The following is a 20,610-nucleotide window of genomic DNA, read 5'->3' on the forward strand; positions in this document are numbered from 1 at the left end:
CATATGGTAGAGTCCCCTGTTAAGCCTGATGTCAAAGACATCCCCTCCCCTTTCTGTTCTGTCCCCTCCCTGTCCTGCCCAGATTTATGGAGTGTCAAGAGTTTTCATTCCTCTGTGCCTTTACAAAGGCTATGCCTCTACCTGGGATGCTTTTCCTTCTTCGATTGTCACCTTCACATGCCCTAGCCCCTTACCTGCTGTGTGACTTTCAGGCAAATTACTAAAGCACTCTATGCTTCTGTTTCCTATCTAGGAAACAAGCTAACTGTACTACCTGACTCATAGAGCTGGAGAGAATTAAGCATTACTTGGGAAAAGCTTAAAGCAGTGCCCCGCATACAGTGAATGCTATTATCATCACTATTACCACCTTCTGTGAGGATCCCCAAACTCCCCCATATGTAGCATTTGTCCCGGAACACACTGTAAGCTTTCTCTAAATGTCGACTCCAACCGAACTTGTTTCTTTGTTCTACATAATAAGTAACACACAGTTTTATCACAGAACTTATCACATCATACTGTAACTATTTCTATACTTGTTTGCCTCCCTGGGTAGAAAGAACTCCCCAAGGGCAAAGCCTCCTCTTTAGGAAACTTAGTATTTTATCACAGCTTCTAACTTAATGGCTAGTCTTTAGTGGCTAAGTTTAGTAGACACTCAATAAGTGCTTTTTGAGTGATTGCTGAATGTACCCCATTCATTCAGAGAGTCCCCTTTTCTTTAAGTGTTCAGGAATTTCCCCACCTCTTTAGATTCAAAGCGAGATAACAAAAACATTTTTCAGATTTTCTTTATTCATCTGTAAAAAAACTTCATTCACACCACAAACACCACACACACACACACACACACACACACACACACACACACACACAGGGGCAGACTAAGATCCCTGTTTCAATCCCCAGATTCACCTAGGGGGTTAGCACATACATCTCATACAAAGCTCACCCAAGTCCACCATCAGGGTCAGTGCCTGAATACCAAAGAGGCAGGGGGAGGTGCCCAAGTTTGGAGATAGGTTTCATTGGGTGCCTCCTTTGCAGGTCCATAGGCTTTTTTCCAGCCTCACATTAGTGGTGTTCACAGGAGAGTAGCCTGTTCAGGGTGGGAGACTGGCTGTCGATAGGCTGGTAGCCGGGCCCTAGTGACATCTCTGCGGCGGCGGAAGGCCAGGAATTCCTCCCGGAGGGCAGCACAGCGGGCTTCAGGGCCAGGAACTTGGGCAGTGTTCAGGAGGCAGCCCTCCTCTGGAGTCTTTCCACCTGCAAGAGAAGGGCAGGGCAATGAGAGAAGACGCCCTGAGATGCACTGGAGGAAGGGCCAGAGGTGAAGCTCTAAAGGGCCTTCTGGTACAGATGAGTTGAGTAAGCAAGGCATAGTCTGTGGCAGAGAAGTGTCTGAGTACAGATGAGTCCTAAGATGACAGGGACAATGTAAGACAGTGCCGCCAAGAGGGTCTTTCTGGAGGTTCACACACCTAGCTCTGGCTCAGCTTCAGGTTGTAGCCGAGAGCTGCCCAACCCAAGGTGCAAAGTCTCCAGCAATTCCATGTCCCCAGGGAATTCTGAGTCCCATTCATAGTTCTCATCCACAGATGTGTTCCTCCTGTTAAAAGGAACAAACATGGTGTGGGTGGAGTAACACTGGGTATCCAGAAAAGTCTAAGCCCAGGGCCCCCAAACTCAGGTTAGACCATGGGTTTTCTCTGCAAATCCCTGGATCTCAGCAAGAGGTTCTAAAAAGAGACAGGGTCTCTTGGTCCCAGAAGTGGAGTGAAGCAGGGAAGGTACAGGGTATTGGGTGGGGAGAAATATGGGAAAAGAGGGCAGGACTGGGCTCAGGGCAAGGATGGGCAGGAACTTCCCTCACCTCTTGCTGACTGTCACCACATGCTCCCTTCGGGACCACCTCTCAGGCCCACTGGCCCAGCTGCTGGTGTCTCCTGGAGCTGGGCTGAGGTAGCTGCCCCCTGCAGAGGGGGCTGTGGAGGGAGGCCGAAGAAAGGAAGCACTGCCCCGCCCACTGCTCTGGCTTGTCAAGCTGCCCCGAGGGGCAGCAGGGAAAAGGCCTAGATGTAGCCGCTCTCTTAGTGTCCAGTCAGCTGAAGTTGTGTAAGGGGATTCTGGGGTGGCCCCAGCTCCTACCAGAGCCCCAGGAAGTGCCGCCCTGGAGGACACAGTAGGGGATTCTGGAGTGTGAAGGAAAGATGAAGTGGGGCAGGGTCGGGTATCCATGTAATCTGGTGGTGGGGCAGGGCTGGGATCCTCAAAAGGGGGCCAGTCCCCATCCACATTCATCTCCCGGAAGAAGGGCAGGCTCAGGTACTGAAGAAGGGGTCCAGGACCTGGCAGGGGACTTGGAGGAGCTGCTGGAGGGGACCCCACAGGGCTGATGTCTGCAATGCAGAGGGGCTGGGATGCCCCACTGGGGCTGCTGCTGCTACAGTCAAAGGACCGAGCCAGATGGTGGGCTGGGGTCCTAGGTTCTGCCCGCTCCAGTTCTGACCTTTCTTGGGGGACCCCCACAGCGGGTCCCACCACAAAGCGCCCATCTGGGCCCCGGCAAATGGGTTCCAGGGGTAAGGGTCCCCGCTTGGGTGGAGGATCCAGATGGGGGCTGGGGGGCCGGGCAGGCTCTCCCCAGAGCAGACTCTGGCGCAGGCTAGGGAGAGGGGAGCCCTGGAGCTTCAGCTTGGCCACGCTGTCAGGGCTGCTGGAGCCCGGAGCAGAGCTGGGGAAGGACAGGAGATCAGGGTCTGGCCTTGAGAGGTTTGGTGCACAACAGAGCAGAGCTAGGGAGAGCAAGCAAGGAAAGGACCACCATGGTGGAGGGGTGGAGGGAAGGCACAAGCAACACTGGATCCACCTCCAGGCTGGGGCCTCTGCATTCCCATTCTTAACTCCCTCCAACTCTGTTCCCGATCCTCCCATCCCTCCCGGAGATATAGAAGAGGAAGCAGAGGATACTGGCCAATACAATAGGAAGGCAAAAGGAAGTCAATTAATTGGAGGGACTTACTGTGGGACTGACTTTCTGGGCGGAGAAAAGATAAGAGGTGGATCTGTAAGGGCACGAGAACAGGAGGTGATTACAGGCAAAACACAAGCTCCTCCATGACCCTCTCACCCACCACTAGTCGACCAACCCCAAATCCCATCTGGCTGGAAAAGGGTAGGGAAGACAGGGTACACAGCTATGGTAATGCTCCGCCCCCTGAGCTGCATGGAAGAGAGGGATTGTTCCTCCCGGTGGGGAAGGGCCCTTCTGGTGGGCTGAACCTCAAGTGGCCAAGTGCTCTGGACCCACAAGGCTGAGGGTGGAGGGAACCTACCCTGACGGAGGCGCTTTCGTCTGCGGCGGGCAGCCCTGCGCCGGTTCATGAAGCAGGCAGCCAGGATGCTCACTAGGACGGCCACGCCCAGGAAGCAGACCCCGCCCACCACACCAGCCAGCACAGGTTGGGGCAGCAGGCCTGGCAGTTGCGTACGAGATGGGTATACCTCCAGGCCTGGGTGAAGAACCAGGGAGAGTCAGTGAGCTCTGAGTCCCTGCAATCCCAGCTCCCTTCCCCCCCCCCCCCCCCCCAGGTTCTCACCTGAAGTGGAGACATTGGCAGTGTTGCTGGGATCGCTGATATAGCTACCCGCAAAGGCCACAAGGCGGAACTCATAGAGAACATCCTGGGAGATGGGGATGGAGTGCCAGGAAGTGGATCAGGTCCAGCACCACCCACTTCAGCCCCATTGGTAAAGACTTTGCAGTTGGGAGGTAAGGATGAAGTGAGAAGGGGAGGTGAAGATGATCAAATCAGGGTAAGAAGATTAGGAAGTTGGGAGATTGAGCAGGACACTGGAGAGTCCCTGAGAGGACCCTCACTCTACCATGTCCAGCACATACCTTGATGAGACCTGGTACCAGCAGCTGCATTTCCGTGCCTGCCACACCTCGGTCCAGCACCTCCCAGCCCTGGGAGCCTTGCCGTCCTTCCAGGACATAGCCATCCAGTCTCTTAGGGACCAATTCTGGGGGATCCCAATGCAAGAGTACCCCCCGGGGTGTCCTCACTGCCACCAGACCTCGGGGAGGGGACAAGGGAGGCAGCATCTCTGTTGGGGGAAGCCTGGGGGCAGCCGGTGTGGTAGGAAGGCCTGAATGGGGCAGATAGGCAATTCAGGGATAGGGTTCCCAGCATTCCTCATATTGCCCCTCCCCTGGCCTTCCACATCCTCAGATACCCAACCATTCTGCCTGAGTCCTTCCACACCCCTCTCCAGATCCCAAGCTTCCCAGCACCTTTGTACCCTCCCTATCCCCAGGTCCTTCCATGTCTTGGTTTTCCCTACCAGCCCTTCCCCATCCTTGTTTCTGCTACTCTGGGACATGAGTTCTCTCACCTTCTGGAGCAGACAAGACGATCTCACTGAAAGGCCCACTCCCCAGCTTATTCTGAGCTAGGACGCTGAACTGGTACTGAGTATGGGGTTGCAGCCCAGACACTAGGAGGTAAACAGCCCCCACAGGCACTGCCAGGGACAACCAGTCATGATGGGCTCGGTCAGGACGCTTGGCCCTGGGAGACATGGGGAAATGGGAGAACTACTCATGAACTAGGAAGATTTGGGGGCCATGCTCCCCTCAACCATCCAAAGTCTGAGGACCTGGGCCCCAAACACCCAAGAGTCTCTGGAAACAGGTCAACAGAGCTAGGGCATAACTAGAGACAGAAGAATGGGAGAAAAAGCAAATAGAGGTAGGGTATAGGCAGTTGTAGTCCACTCACAGTGGGGTATACCAGACACTGAATCTCTGCAGATAGCCACCATCAAAACCAGGCTCCCAGGAGACATTGGCACCCTTGGGCAAAGGCACCACAGAAACATTGGTGACAACATGAGGGCTGGTGCCTGGGGAGGGATAATGGATGGATGACAGTCAGGGTCTTCAAGGAGGGTAAAAAGCTTGGGGAGAGGTCCTTTGACACCCCCACACCCATCATCCCAAGGGTCCCACACCCACAATCCCCCATCTGAACTTCAAAAAAACAATTCCCCTGTTTCCCTTCCCACATGGTTTCCTCCAGCTTCAGCCTATTCAACCACTAACCCAGCACGTAGACATCGGTGGTAGCAGCCACTCTTGCTACAGAATTGCTGGCACTACATTCCCAGCGCCCATGGGCCTCCTTGGTCAATGGTCGCAGAATGAGGCTGCTGTTGTGGTCCACCTGGACCTGACCCCGCAGTCCCCGGCCCACCTACAGAACCACTGGTCAGCCCTGAGGACACATGCAGCCAAAGGGGCCACTCATCTCTCTAGGCTGCTTGTGTCCTCCCCACCCTGCCTCTGACAGCCAGCTCCCTCCCACAGAATGGCCAGGGGCACAGAGGCAGGGGTGCAGTGGGCATTACTCCAGGCAAAGCAGGGTCAGGAGCCTTACCTTGGCCCAAGAAACAGTAGGAGGAGGGTCTCCTCGGGCAGAGCAGGGGATGAGTAGCTCCCGCCCTACTTCTTGGAAATATTCTTCCTTGGGCCGTTCTATAAAAGCTGGGGGAGCCTGCAGGCCAGATCTATATTAGAAGGGATTTCTCTTCCATCTGTCTAAGGTTGGGTACTCTCCATTCCAGGTTCCCTGTCGTACCATATATCTACATCTCAATCTCATTCTTTCTCCACCTCTCAATTTCTATCTAGCGCGCTCTCTCTCTCTCTCTCTCTCTCTCTCTCTCTCTCTCTCTCTCTCTCTCTCTCTCTCTCTCTCTCTCTCTCTCTTTCTCTTTCTCCCTTTGTGTTCCCCAGCAGGTGGGACTGAAGGGAAATGATGGGATAGATAAGGACTGGTGGCCAGGCCAGGGCAAGACTCTCTGGAGATGTACAAACCTCTACAGATCCCTCCCCTTTGTTACCTTCCCTGCAGCTCCTGAAAGGGAGGCAGCATGGTTAAGATGAGTGAAAGGTAGAGCAGACAGATATCTTGTTTTGTGAAGGTAGCGCATAATTAATATCCCACCTCCCCAGCACCATTTTTGCAAAAATCTCTGGGTTGCTGACAACTGACAACTGCTGCTGTGGCCACCTGGGAAGCACAGATTTGGAAGCCCCTCCGCATCTGCCCTGTCCCCATCCCATCAGCCTTGCCTTAGTACACATCTTCAGCTACCTGAGCCATTCCTGCTGCAGGCTTAGACCCACCCTGGGCCTCACCTTGAGCAGCACACGGGTCACAGGGGAGGGCCCAGCAGTACCAAGACTGTTGTAGGGGGTACAGGAGTATTCTCCCAGGGCATCCTCATTCCCCAGTGCGATGATCAGTGAGCCTTCTGTGCCCTGGGACCAGCCAGGGAACTGGAGGAAAGAAGGGATAACAATTTCAGAAAGAAATTCAGCAGAGGCAAGGTGGAGATGGAGAGGCAATACTCACACTGGAGAAGACTCCACAACTCTATGTGTAGGCCTGAACTCTCTCTAAATTCCAATCCTCCATCTTTCTCTGCTATAGAAGCACCCCTACCAATGGGTGTGAGGCTGTGACTACACGGCCCCAAGGATGTCACAGAAAACAATGAGAATGGCACTCCTGGAGGTGAGTTATGCAGTGCTCCCTGCCTGCTACAATCTCACCTTCCTGTCCGCCCTACACTCCACACTAAATTCTGCATAAAGTGCCCCCCATCATGCTCCTCAGTAAAATGTGACCCCTCACTTTCCGGTACTCCCCCATCTCAAATAATTAACTGTTATCCTTTTGTCTGAGCATGAGGGCCCATCCATCTTCCTGTCTCTACATGAATCATTTCCACAGCCTTACAAACCCTCTCCCATTCCACTCCCTCTCACAAGCTCAACTCCTGATCTTGGTTCCAACACTGTCTCCCACTATTGCTGGAAAAAAAAAAAAAAAAAAAAAAAAAAACTTTACTGTCTCCAACTGCTTTAAGACTTAAAAAAAAAAAAAAAAAAAAAAAGTCACCAATTTATTGAGTAGTACTATTGTAAAAATCCTGACCTTGTGATTAAAAGATGCAAGGAATTTACAGTCTCTGCAGACAAACAAAAGATCCAATCACCCTGGGATGAGGTAATATTAAGGGCATGTGCAGTTTTTCCTTTTGGCCCCAACCTGTCTTTCCAGGTTTCTCTGCACCATGCATGTCCCTACAGGTATTGCAGCCACCACCAAACTGCCCAATTCATTATTTCATAAATGCACTATACCACATCCTATATCTGGCCTTTGGTTTCTACATGGAATGACCATCCCATTTCTAAGGCCCATCACTAAAAGTCCCAGAATCCATGGCTGATCTGTCCTCAACCAGGCTTAAGGGGAAGGTATTTAACTCCATACCTGGCCTTCTGACAGAGTCCCTATTCCTGCCCCACTCCCCAAAGATGGTGCCTTCCTTAAGGATTTGCTGCTGTTCCCCACCCAAAACCTGCACAGCACCCAGTAAGAAGTTTAGGTTCACTGAACTGAATTAAATTGAGCTAACTCCATTCTACTTGGACTTCTGACCAGAATAACTCAACCAAGCCTTCCCCCACCCCAAGCCTTTACCTTGTCCAGCTGCAGGGCTTGCCCATCCTTGGTCCAACTGACAAAGAGCAGTGGGGGATTGGCACGAACTGGACATCGGATAACTCCCTGCATGCCTATGGGCAGGGGGGTCTCAGGAGGCATCACTGTCACCTGGGCTGGGTCTGGAGGAAGCAGTGGAAAGTTGGGAAAGGGCTTTGGCCTAGCCCGGGGGAGGGGAGCAGGCTTGGGAAGGAACTGGAGGTCAGGCTTACAGAGCACAGTGAGATAGGCAGAGGCTGAGGGCGGATGCAGGAGGCCATTACTGGGCACACAGGTGTAGTGACCAGCATCGTCAGGTTGGGCAGCCTGCAATCGCAGGCTCCCATCCACCAGGATCCGCACTCGGGATTGCAGGCGGCTGCAAGAGGGCATGTATGAGCAGGGGGCTAGGCCTTACCCAGCCAAGGGGCTCCTCAAAGACCATCTCCACTGCTCCAAAGTTGGTTAAACTCACCTAATATGAAAGACATTAATGCCATCCAGGAACCAGCTGTAGGTGAGGTTAGCAGGGTATGCCTCAGCCCTGCAGGCCAAGGAAACATCCTGGGAGGCATTGACTGTGCTGTTCTTGGGAGGCACCACAATGACAGGGGGTCCTGCAAGGAGCACAGGAAGAGATAAGTGGCCTCAACTTACAGTCTTCCCAGACTTTCATTCTATTACTTTTCCTTAACTCTGTCCTCTGAAACATAAGTTTGGGGACTGGAAAGGAAAACCTCCCTAAGCATAACAAAAGTTCATCCTCTCCCTGAACCCTGTTCCTCTTCCCAAATTCTCCCTCTTCCGCCAGGGGCAACTTCATCCGCCTGTATGTTGGGTGTGGGGAGAGTCAGTTTGAACTGTGAATTTACCCTTTCTTTCCCTACCCATCACATCTTAAGTCACCTTCATGTCTCCTACCCTAATTCAGATACCCTATAGCTCCCCCCAAGATGCTGCAGCCACTGATTCCAAGTTTCACTGTCACTGTCACTCTAATGGCCACTCATACAGAAAGGCCTCCTTTAGCCACAGGAGTCTTCTGCTCCAGAACCTGCAGCAGTGCCTGACTCCTACCACACTGAGCTCACATTTCTTGACCTAGTCCTGTGGGTTCCATAATCTAAGCACTCCCAACCTGGCCACCGACCTTTTCATACATCAGCACTAACAAACACCATCAGGTCAGTCTGACACCACATCAGACTTACTCCCATCCCCAAGCCTCTGCTCTCTGAGCCTCTAGGACCTGGCCCATCCACCTCCTACAAAACTGTCTGACTGCTGCAATCTACTGCCCTCGACCCTTCCTTGGACCCACTGCATGTACAGTCAGTAACAAGAGGTAACAATAGGAGCCCACGAGTATAAAGCACCTGCTGCAGGCTGGCATTAAGTGCCTAGTCCTTTGCCTGTTCATCTTACTGAAACCTCACAAAAAGCTTTTCAGAAGAAATTACTCCCTCCCTTTTAGCATAATTTTCATTATTACTATATTATTATTTGGTACTGGGGATTGAGCCTGGAGGTACACTACCACTAAGCTATCATCCCCATCCCTTTTTCTTTTCTATTTTGAGACATGGCCTCACTAAGTTGCTCAGGCTGGCCTCAAATTTGCAATTCTCCTGACTCGGCCTCCCAAGGAACTGGGATTATAAGTTTGGATCACTCTTTCCCTTTTGTAGTTGAAGAACTGAAGGCTCAGAGGCAAAGAGATTATAAAGTGACTTGCCCCAGGTCACAAGGGAGTCAAGATTCATATTCAGGCTTTCCTAAAGCCAGAGACGATGTCCTAACTATTCCCAGCACTGTCTTTCTCATGGTACCATGGAGAGCCAACACTTGCACAGTTTCACAGGTTAGTCTTACTTTTCCATGTAGATAACAGGCACTCTGAAGGTAGACAGGCTTTACATCTCCCAGCTTTCCTTCTAAAGGGAAGGTCTTGGCTAGAAATTACTATGTTCTCTGCTGAACCAAATTAAATTCTTGTCATAGTCCTGAGCAGTAGATAGGAACTACCACTGGGCTACATCCCCAGCCCTTTTTATTTTTATTTTAAGACAGGGTCTTGCTAATTTGCAGAAGCTGGCCTTGAATTGACCTTCCTGCCTCAACCTCCTGAGTAGCTGGATCACAAGTGGGTACCATTGTGTCCAGAAGATATGAACCTCTTTATTGAGATGAGAAAACTGGAGCTTGGGAGGGTCACCTGTTTCACAGTTTAACACCAGCATCCATGTCCTTTCCACTATAACACATTGATGGACACTATTTATTTGCCCATTTGCTAATCCATTTAAAATCAAGATGCTGATTTTAGAGCAACAGACTATATTTGGAGCACTCTCACCCTGCATAGATCCTCCCTTAGGCAGAATCCTCCTCCCATCCTGCTATGTGACTTCCTAGCTATAGGTCACTGTCCTCTCACATAGTCGTCCCTTGTCCCCAGGCCTCCCATCAGAGCACCTAGCACCAGCAGCTCGGTGGAGTAGGTGGCACTGCCCTCAGTGCTGGAGGCTTGGCAGGTGTAGACTCCAGAGCTGCTTCGCTCTACCCTCCGGATCCACAATGTCCCATTCTGCACCTAGGGAAGGAGTAAGAAAGGTCCCTTCCTGCAGGGCCAGCTTCAGAGCCTGCACTTCCCAGGCTGGCCAGCAGAGGGAGGCAGTACTCCAGGCTCAGTGAAGCCAATGCTAAGCCCTTCTGAGAGCTGGTCTTCCAGCCCAGTTTTGGCCCCCTGTGCCTTCCAGCTCTGCCCCCACCTTTCCCTCACATTTCAGCTGGCCCACTCTGCCAGCCCAGGGACTCACTTGCACCTGACCTCGGCCCTGACCAAGGTCCTCTCCTTGGAGCTTCCAAGTCACGTGAGGTTGGGGACTTCCCCTGGCCACACAGTGCAGGGTAACTGGCTCCAATTCCTGCACTTCCAGTACTGGAGGAGGTGTCTCCTGGAATTGAGGGGGGGCTGTGGGGGAGAAAGGCATCAGGAGGGGTTATCAACCCAAGGAGCAGTATCCAAGGCCAGGGAGACAGACTACTCGGCAATATCCCTCAGCACACCCAGCTTCATGGGAATCCCAGCTCCAGATCACCCTATCTGCTACACTGGGGACCAGGTAAGGATTATACCAGGCCATTTCCACATACTGGCCTGGGCTGAGCACAGGCTGTATGTCCAGAGTCAGGGAGAAAGCTAAGTGTTCAGGGAGCCAGGCTTGGGTCCTAGGCTCAGCTCTGATACTAACAAGTGGCATCACCCATTTCTCTGCCCGTCTCACCTATGAAACAGAAATGATTCTAAGCTCTTCCTTTTTAGGGATGAGGGAGAATTAATAAGGCCCTAGGTGTAAAGGTGTTTTGAAAACATAAAATGTTATATGTAAGTAAGCTGTTTAACTCAGGACCCAATAGCTCCCTCTCCCCTATTTACTATCCTGGCCAGGGACATATAAGGGAAGAAAGAGGAAGTGGAAGTTCCTGATGTTGAACCTAAATGCTGATTGGATTTAGATATGAAGAACCGAAAGAGCAAGAATAAGGGGAGGGGTAAGATGCAACCACTAAGTGAACAAACAAGGGGTATCAGGCAGGGTGTGCACTGGAGCTGCATGTGGGATGGAAACAGAATTCCCTCCTCCCCTTCTACCACCATCCAGGGTCCTCATTATCCTTCTCCCCTCCCTGCTCCCCAGCTTCATACAATTGACTGTTAGGTGCACCCAGGAGCCGTTAGCAAAATCCTCTTCAGGGCTGTGCTGGTCCAGGAGAAGCACACGGCACTCGTACCAGCCCTGGTCCTCTACCCGGAGCCCCTCAATCCGGAGAGATGCTCCTGTGTGCAGCTGGACTCGTCCTGGGGAAAAGCCCTGAATCAAGGTTGTTGAAAAGACCCCACAGAAGCCTGAATCCCCTGGTCACACTGGCCATTCTCAGAAGTCCAGAACAGTCTCAGTCTCTTTGTTACCCTGAGAGAGTGGGGGATGCAGAAGCACAGATGGGATTACAGTCATTGAGGGCAGGTCCCTTTGTTCAGCTCTTCTGTCTACTACTGCCCTTCAATAGCTGGTACTCAGTTCAGACAAAGAGAAACCCAGAGGGGTGGCTGGTGGACAAAATGTTCCACTGAACTACACCCAACTTCCAGGGCTGTTGGGGAATAGGGTTTGAAGAGCCAGCACTGGTCTGCTCTGGATTTCTACAGGATAGTCCTATCACTGAGCTTCTTTTGAAGGGGGAAGGTCTGGGCTCCCCAGGGTACTCTTCCTTTCAGAGGACTCTGTCCCTGGAAATCCCAGTGGTGTCTGGGGCCCTAGCATAGACCCAGGCCTCGCCTGCCAAAGCCCCTAATCCCTCAGGGCTATTATCAGCTGCCTAAGCGCCTTAGGGTGGCCAGAGTCCAGTCCAGCCAGGCAGCAAAGTCAGCAGCCTCCTCACTCCATTCCATCAATGCCCCAGGGCACTGCAGCCCTGGCTTACTGACTACATGTGGTTCCACAAAGCCACACACCACAGCACAAGCAGATACTTCATTCCCATCTGAAGTAAGCATCCATGGAACACGACTAGGCTCAGATCGAGGTGCCCACCCAGTCCTTCAGCACCCTCTCCTGATGGAACCCTGCACCCCAGACAGCTTCATGTGGTCCTGGCAATATAGCCCAGTGAGACAAGCACACATTTGGGAGGCAGATAGAGCTAGGCACAAGTTCAGCTCTGCTGAGTACTCTTTTGGGCAAGTTGCTTAACCTCTCTGTCCATTTCAGTTTCCTCATATGTAAAAATGAAAAAGAAAAAAATTGGGGTGACTGGAAGAGAAAGATAGAGAAAGGAGAACATACAGCATAGTGCCTGTTGCTCAAATAAAGGTTGTTAAACAAATTAACAAGGTCCAGATTTGAAATCAGAACCCTGCATTCAGTCCTGGCCCTATCCCTTTCCTGATAACACATCATCTCATTTTTCTCTCTCACATCAGTGAACTGTGCCACTATGTACCAAGTCACCCTACAAGAAATTCAGTCTAACCTAGATCTCTATCACCCTCCACATGCACTTGTTCATAAATCCTCCAAATCCTACTACACTCACCAGCTGCCCACCTTGATATGGAGAAATGTGTGTTTCACAATACTGGGGTACAAATACCAGGGCCTTGCACGTGCTAGACATGGATTCTATCACTAAGCTGAACCCCTAGCCCAAGATTTTGTAAATTTTCTGGGATATGTAAATGCAGCTCCAAGACAAGCATTGTCCCCATCCTAGCCTCCTTAATAGAAATCCTGAAGCTATTGGTGTGCCTACTCCCTCCAGTCTGCTTCCATTCTACCTCCAGAGTGACCTGGCTAAAACAGAAGCTCCCCCTACAGTGCCCCTGTTTCCACAGGAAGAAACTTCAAGTTGAGACTGGCTTGTGTTCTCAGGCCATGGTCCTTTTTCTTCCAAGAATTGGTTCCTGGGGTGTGGATTCTCTAGGAAGGGTGGACCTGCTTAAAGGGCTAGGTATTTAAATCCCCACCCAGGAGATAAGATGAAGCCTACCAGGTAAATATTTAACATAATCATACCCTTCCACCCACCAGTAAATTCCTTGGTAACCCTAATCTGCCTGGCAACTAAGTTCTATGGACCACCAGCCTGGGGTCCCTTTGCCCCAAGTGATAGAAGCTTTTCATTATGGCATTCTCTGAGCTCTTGAAGAGGGAAAGGGATTGAGTGTTGAATAAGGACCATGTAATAATAGGCATTGTCACCACATTTAATCCTCCTGAGAACTCCACCGTAGATGAAGAAACTAAGGTTTCTTTCTAAAACATCATGGCTTACTAGTGACAAAGCCAGTCCTCTGTCTCCAGATGCAATGCACTTTCCACTGGTGTTAGGATCATGTTACACCTAGGGCACAGAGCATAATCTGTATATTCTCACTTGGGAAATGTTGGGAGCCAATAGCCTGTAGTTTGTTAACCAGAATATCCACTGTAGCATATACAGGTCCTAACTTTCCTAGGAGATTGGACTGCTGGCCCTACAGAGATGCACAGGAGCAGGACGATAACCAGGGGAAGCTGGTTATCCTGAAACTCCTGAGTCCTAGGCCCACCTCCCTTAGGTCTGCTGTCCACCTGCAGGGCAGAACCTGATGGACTTCAGATCTCCCACACACAGGCGTGTGAAGAAGACAGGAACACAGTCTCTGTTCTCTCAGGCTCTCAAAAGCCAAGAAACCCACATTCATGAATATGGGCAGGTGCATGTCCACATAGAAGTTCACAAAATGCTCCAACTGTGCAGTCATTGCACCATAAAGCAAGAGAAGTTAGGAAGATGTAACATAGCAGAGGGTTTTGAAGGATAAAAGGTGGTAAAGGGAGGGACTAAAGGGGGCAGGAGTTCTAAATGGAGAAGGAAATAACTGATTTTTTTTTTTTTTTTTTTTTAAGTACCAGGATTGAATCTAGGGGCACTTAACCACTGAGCTACATCCCAATCCTTTCAGGGTTTTTTTTTTTTTTTTTGGTACCAGGATTGAACTTAGGGGTACTCAACTACTGAGTCACATCCCAGCTCATTTTTGTATTTTATTTAGAGACAGGGCCTCACTGAGTTGCTTAAGCCACTGGGATTACAGGCAAGTACCACTGCACCTGGCTATTTATTTTTATTTTTTATTTTGAGACTGGGTCTCATTAAGTTGTGATTTTTAAAATTTTTAATTTTTAGTTAAGTCCTGGGAATTGATTCCAGGGGTGCTTAACCACTGAGCCACATTTCCAACCCTTTTTATTTATTTCTTGGTTTTTATTTTTTTATATTGAGACTGGGTCTCACTAAGTTGCTTAGGGCCTTGCTAAATTGTTGGGACCGGCTTTGAGTCACTGGGATTACAGGTGTGCCCCACTGCACCTGACAAAATATCTGATTTTTATCAAACAACTCAGTAGTAAGAAAACCCATGTCCCCTCTGCAGGGGCACCTTAAAATTACCAAGAAAACCAGCACAAAATTCAATAGCCAAAAGTCCATCCCTCAGATTGTAGGAGTTGGTCTAAGATCCATTTTAGGAAAATTGGTATAGACCAAATCCAAGAAGCCCAGCCTGCCTTTCCCCTGGTGCCTGGTCTATTTCACATGAACACGCTGCAGACACTGTGCTAGGTACTTTATATAATAGCAAAATTAATCCCACTATTAATCCTCACTTGTTTTATACTGCTTTTTTTTACTACTTTTGTACTAGTTTATAAATCTAGTTTCCTATGCTGGATGGCATCTAGAACCCCCAAGATCTGAAGCTTTCCCTTCAGCACGATCCCTAAAGGTCTGGTCTCTCATGGTTCCTCACATTCTAGGCCAACAGCCTCATGTACAGTCCCAGGCCTATCTCCTCTCGGCTTGTCCAGAAGGTTTATGACAGAACAGCATTGTTCTTAGCAACCTCCACCTCCTGTTGCTTAGCAACTGCAGTTCCAAGTCCCCTACACAAAGGCTGAGAGGCCCCTTCCACTCTGTGAGGCAGAAAAAGGGTTAATGGGCTCAGGGGCCTCCCTCTGGGGTCCTGACTCTCAGGGACCAGCTCTGGCTGATTGGGAGCTCCAGACTGGTCACAGGCAGGGATAGAAACAAAGGGAAGAAAGCCCCCAAAGTAACTGCTTATGGCCCTTGCAGCTCAAGGAGCAGCAGAGAACAGAAGGAACTCCTACAGGTAGACAGGGTTGCTAGCCATCCAAAGGCCATCCCAAGATAGGAGAGAAACTGGCAAGAAGGAAAAGTATTTCACATCTCCCTGGTGGAGTCCCAGGGAAAGCCCTTCTCCCACCTCTCCACCACCTCCCCCTTGCCTTGCCCTCCGTCAAACAACATTCTCAATCTATCCAGCCTCAGCCAGACAATCCAGGCCCCTCCCAAGCTCCAGCAGGCAGAGACAGGGAGGGAGGACTGGTGAGCACAGTCGTTTTTTTTTCTCCACTTGTGCTAATTGGGGGCCTCTTTCGTCAAGTCCCACAGGGCTTGTGTAGACACATACACTCCCACCAGGCTGTTTGCCAATAACTGCCCCCAGTTTGAAAATAAACTCTTCCCTTCTGCTTGCGGCACCTGTCTGCACTGCCTTCCCACACTGCTCAGCCCGCCTTGTGGCAAGAGCCCAACCAATCCCAGGGCTTCCCTCAGCATTCAAACTAAAGAGGGATGTCGTTGGTCTCCCCATCAACATCCTCCAAGGTGGCCTTTCCTGAGTCTCCTCTCTAAAGGAGGAGGTAACAAGGCTCTACCTTACTCAATAGCTTGGACCTATCCTTAGGACCTTCCCATATGCCCACTAAACTATTCAGATTTAGGCTCCATTCAGGATTAGGAACAAGTCATTTTGGGGAGTCAGCTGGGATACGGCAGAAGGCTCCAGGGAGGCCCACACACCAGAAGCATCAACCCAGTCAGCCCCATCCATGCACTGACCTTTGGGAACAGGGGCCCTCCCCAGCCCCTGTATGCTCTTCTCTACTGAGAATCAGGCCAAGCCCACACTACAGAAGCAGAGGTCATAGCCCCACCCACCCTGTTGCCCCATCAGCCCACTCCCTAGAAACCTGGAACCCTCAAATTAGTATTTGGAATAGAGAGGGAGGGGAAGGGAGCAGGCAGATAGTAGAGCTAGGGACCAGGATAGGGCCAAGTGGGAACACTACAGAAGGTAAGAGTGGAATCTGAGGGCTTTCCTTTCTTTTCCTGTGTGTGTGTGTGTGTGTGTGTGGTGCTGGAGATGAAAACCAGGGCCTCACTCATGCTAAGCAAGCACTCTACCACTGAGCCCAAGCCCAAGTCTAGGAGGTTTCAAGATGAGATCTAGGAAGAGTGATTAGAGAATTAGGATGAACCCTTGGAATAAGGCTGCAGGATCTTCTTTGGAACAGACCATATGGAATGCTAAATAGCATAACTATAGGGTATGTGCGTCATGCGTGTGTGTGTGTGTGTGTGTGTGTGTGTGTGTGTGTGTGTGTGTATGAATGAATCTTTCAATGAATTAACATGCTTGGGAGCAGAGCTATGCTTGTCAAGTAGAATTAAGGCAGTGGAGCTGGAAATGAGACTGAACAGGGACAGAGCCGTTAATAAGAGGCCTTGCCCACCCCCAGCTCATCTTTATTGGTTATCTGCCCTTCCCTCCCATCTGAGGTGAACACTTACCCACGTAATTAGGATCAATTCGGGGAGAGTAGAGGCCAAACTGGATGAAGATGGGAAGCAGGAATCCAAATCGCAGCCACTCAATGACATGCAGAGGGGGACGGCCAGCTGGGGGCAGCAGGTCACAGCCCAGCACTGCACTGTCCCCAGCCCGGCCTACCACAGAAACCACCTCAGGCTTCCTGCGACCTACACAGTGGGGGACATGAGGGCAAGCAGAGGGCCAGAGCAGAGGGTTGGGAAGAAATATCTACAGGTTTATTTGGACTTTGGGTGACTGGAGGAACTCCCAACTTCTTCAGAGCCATCCCTACCCTTCCCCTGCCCTCACATGCTGGACGAACCCCTTGGGAAATTCCCCCAGGTCCCATGACTAACAGTGAGTTCTTGAGTTCCAGGGGTCCAACTCACCGTCAGCCCCCTGGCTGATGATCAGGCTGAGGATGGCCAGACTGAGGCACCAAACCATAGCACAGCTGGCCTGCTCACCCGGCCCCTCCTAGCCACAGGAGCCCAGATGGAGGGGCCGAGGGAGGTCCACACCCGGGGTCAATCCTTCTGATCAGCCTCAGGTAACAGGTTTCAGTTCTCACTCTTCTGAAGTTAGAGCTTAGTTCAGGTAACAGCCAAGGAAGCTATATTCCAGAGAACCAACAGATCTAAATGCAAAATGCAAGGTAACATTCAGAGTTTGGTTAGTAGTGGAACCCAGAAGAAATCCACAGTCAGAGAAAGGCACTTAGAAGAAAAGGAGAGAGGAGAGCAAATAAGTGGACAGACCAAAGAGAGTTGGGTTTTTGTTTGTTTGTTTGTTTTGTTTTGTTTTGTTTTGTTTTGTTTTGTTTTTTTCTTTTTTGCTGTTCAGGGATCAAACCTAGAGCCTCATGCATTCTAAGCAAGCACTTTACCACTGAGCTATATCTACAGTCCTATTTATTTTGAGACAGGATCTTGCTACATTGCCCAGGCTGACCTTGAACTTGTGATCCTTCTGTCTCAGCCTCTTAAGTAGCTGGCATTACAGTTGCACACCACCATTTTGCCCCAGCCTTTTTGCACCAGTTGCCCCAGACTTTTTTTTCCCCCACACTGGGGATCAAACCCAAGGTCTCATGCATGCTAGACAAGCACTGTATCACTGAACTACATCCCAAACTCCAAGACCACAAATCTTGAAGCCCTAAGAAAAGTTGCAGTGGGAATACTGGGAGGATGAAGGTGTGCTGGGCAAGGATGACACAGGTGAGGAAATGTCAGGTGTAAGCATAGTTGGAAAGATATTAGGAAAAGCAGAGGAATTCTGAAACTGTCTAGTTTATAATGTTCTCAGCAAACTGAGCCAGGAAAAAACTAGGGATTTCTAATACCCTGGGGGAAAAGTTTTCAGAGAAATAAGGGAGATCAAGGCCCTCATAACCCAGACTCACCTCCCTTCTCTCCTCACTCTTGATGTTAACAAGGTAGCAGATAGCAAAACAGAAACAGTATTACTGCTCCAACTCCCAACTGTTACAAATAAGGACCCCAAGGATCTGTGATCAGGAGCAGATAGCTAGTTGGGACAAATCCTAAAATAGAATCTAGGCCACTTACCTCCCAAGAAAGTGCCCTCCAGGATGCCCCCATACAATCCCTTCCCCCTTTTCCCAGCCTTTATGAAGAGCCCCAGAGCCTGGGGACCCCATGGTCTCTTGAGTCACTCAGCCTTGGCTTTGACAGTAAATCAGGCACTTGGAAGAGGAGCTGCCTGCTCCCAACTGCTGATATCAGGGGCCCAGGCAGAATCCTCCAGGTCTGGGCAGGCCCCAGGGCTGGCAGCTGGCGCCACTTCCTCTTTATGATGCTACCAGGCAGTCCTTCCTCTGCTAAGCACTTCTACTCAAGTGCCTCACCCCAATTCCTCCCACTCACACCTCTCCAATACCCTCAGGGTGCCAGAATTTGCCAGATCCTCCCTTCCCAAACCCTTGGGGGCATGATCCACAAGAAACCAAAAATGCCTTAGTCCCTAGGGTACACAAAATGAACCCTGGATGGCACAGAGGGTAGGAACTCTTGATGGCCCCATCCTTGCAGGTCCTAGGGCAGTCACAGTGAGCCAAGGGACCCTGCTTGGGGCCTGAAAAATCCAGGTGGACTCTGTACCAGGGCCTCCACCCAACTCTTGACCTCACAGTTTGATGCTAGTTATAAAAAAAATCTTTCATCTGGCAGTCTCATCCTTACCTCTACACAATGCCCATGTGTGTCTAGCTCCCAGCAATTCACCACACCACTTACCCTGTCTCCCAGTGCCTTAGCCAGCTCTCCCATACTCCCCTGAAAAGCCTTTTTTCCAAGGGTATAGTATAGGAACCCCCAGCTCTCTTCTGATTCAGTTTGCCAAGAACCTTGTAACCAGTCATTAGGGAATCCTTGTTTTTCCTAGGACCTTTCCAACTCCATTGGCCCCCATTTTCCTCTCCTTCCTAGTCTCCCCACCGGGCATTCCCTCATTCTCCCAGGAACTCCCATCAAAATCATTCCTACTTCTCACAGTCCCCCTGAAATTCCAGTTTCTCACACCTGATCTCCAATTGCACCTAGTTTTCTGCGATTACAAATACTCCCTGATGGTCTCCAGAATCTCCACTCAGCCACCCACTTCTCCTGGGAATTCCCCTCCCTGGAAATCTGCTTCAGCTCACAACACACTTCTGATACTCCATCCTCAGTATTCCCTTATCCCTCACATTCTCCTGCCCCCTAGAACTCTTCTTTTCTTTGGGAACCCACACAGAACTCCCCCACATTACGTCTAGAACTCCTCCAGTGCCGGGGAACACCTATCCATCCACCAAGAATTCCACTTTACTCCCCAGAACTCCCCTAGTTCTGCTCCCCGAAGAATCTCACTTCTCTCCAGAGCTCCCCCGCTTCCTCCTATTCTCCCTAACTCCGCACCGTTCCCCATGCCCCCGCCGGCACCCCACTTCTATTCCCCAGGACACCCCCGCCCTCACCTGCTCTGCACCGCTCGGCTCAGCTCTCGCAGCCACACAATAGGGGGCGGACCCGCCTCCCCGCCTCAGATGCCCCGAGCGCCTCCCGTCGCCCTGGAGACCGCCAATCTCCCTCCCGCGGTGGCCAATTGGAGCCAACAGAGGCCAGGCTAGGCTGGCGGGACCCCTGAGCCGCCTGGGAGTTGTAGTTTCAGGAAAGAAGGACTCAATGGCACGTGGGCTCAGGTCGCCCCCTCGTGGAGCTCTCTACAACCAAGAGTGGGAAGGCGGGTAGCCGCTTCCCGAAGCAAGCCAGAGGGGCTCCCAGGATAGGCCGGTGCACCCGGGTCTTCCGGAGACTACACCTTTGCAGGTTCTTTGCACGCCCAGGTTCCTTTGTAACCTACCTTCTCCCCAGTCCCCACTCCGAACTCGCGAGCCACAGAGGCGGCAACAAGGGTTGAAATCTGAGCCTGGGGGCGGGAGCATCAGGCGGGGGCGAACGACTGCCCGCTCTCCTCCCAGGGGATCCACCCAAGTCCCGGGCTCATCCGATTTCCTCCCCGATTCCCATCCCCACCTCCACCTATTTCCTCTCTTGCCAGACTGGAAATACCTGTCTGCACTGGCGAGCTCCCAGATGTTGCCCAGGCGCCTCCCATGTGTGCAGCTGGGAGAGGCTGCGCTCACAGCTTGGGGGTTGCCAAGGCAGCTCTGGAAGCAGAGTGACCCAAAGAAACAGGCCCAGAAGGAAGAAATGACAGGCATTCTGACAATGGAGATTGAAAGGGGAGGAATAAATAAATGATCTCTTACTGAACCCTTGCAGGGTACCAGACCCTGGGACTAGATACTTTATAACACATGTA

General features: G+C 51.0%; 1 protein-coding gene across 5 annotated transcripts; it reads right to left on the reverse strand.

Annotated features, from left to right (window-relative positions):
• Window positions 1-778: 778 nt before the first annotated feature.
• IGSF9 (immunoglobulin superfamily member 9) lies at window positions 779-20,308 on the reverse strand. 5 transcript variants are annotated; one of them, XM_079110317.1, is made up of 21 exons: window positions 20,149-20,308; window positions 17,172-17,419; window positions 16,761-16,949; window positions 11,272-11,424; window positions 10,382-10,536; window positions 10,038-10,155; window positions 8,038-8,179; window positions 7,796-7,941; window positions 7,563-7,705; window positions 6,209-6,349; window positions 5,445-5,561; window positions 5,111-5,261; window positions 4,788-4,911; window positions 4,402-4,577; window positions 3,905-4,155; window positions 3,603-3,687; window positions 3,339-3,515; window positions 3,026-3,068; window positions 1,877-2,737; window positions 1,485-1,612; window positions 779-1,269 (listed from the first exon to the last, which is right to left on the reverse strand). In XM_079110317.1, the coding sequence occupies exons 2-21, from the start codon at window positions 17,227-17,229 to the stop codon at window positions 1,088-1,090; spliced, it is 3,540 nt and encodes a 1,179-aa protein (XP_078966443.1). In that variant the 5' UTR covers window positions 17,230-17,419; window positions 20,149-20,308; the 3' UTR covers window positions 779-1,087. The 5 variants fall into 5 exon arrangements, with proteins under 5 accessions (XP_078966443.1, XP_078966440.1, XP_078966441.1 ...); XM_079110314.1 differs by having other exon boundaries at window positions 17,139-17,419; XM_079110315.1 differs by lacking the exon at window positions 20,149-20,308 and adding an exon at window positions 19,763-20,020 and having other exon boundaries at window positions 17,139-17,419.
• Between the last annotated feature and the right edge of the window lie 302 nt (window positions 20,309-20,610).

The sequence above is a fragment of the Sciurus vulgaris genome (genome assembly GCF_902686455.1).
Source record: "Sciurus vulgaris genome assembly, chromosome: 1".
NCBI classification, from domain to species: Eukaryota; Metazoa; Chordata; class Mammalia; order Rodentia; family Sciuridae; genus Sciurus; species Sciurus vulgaris.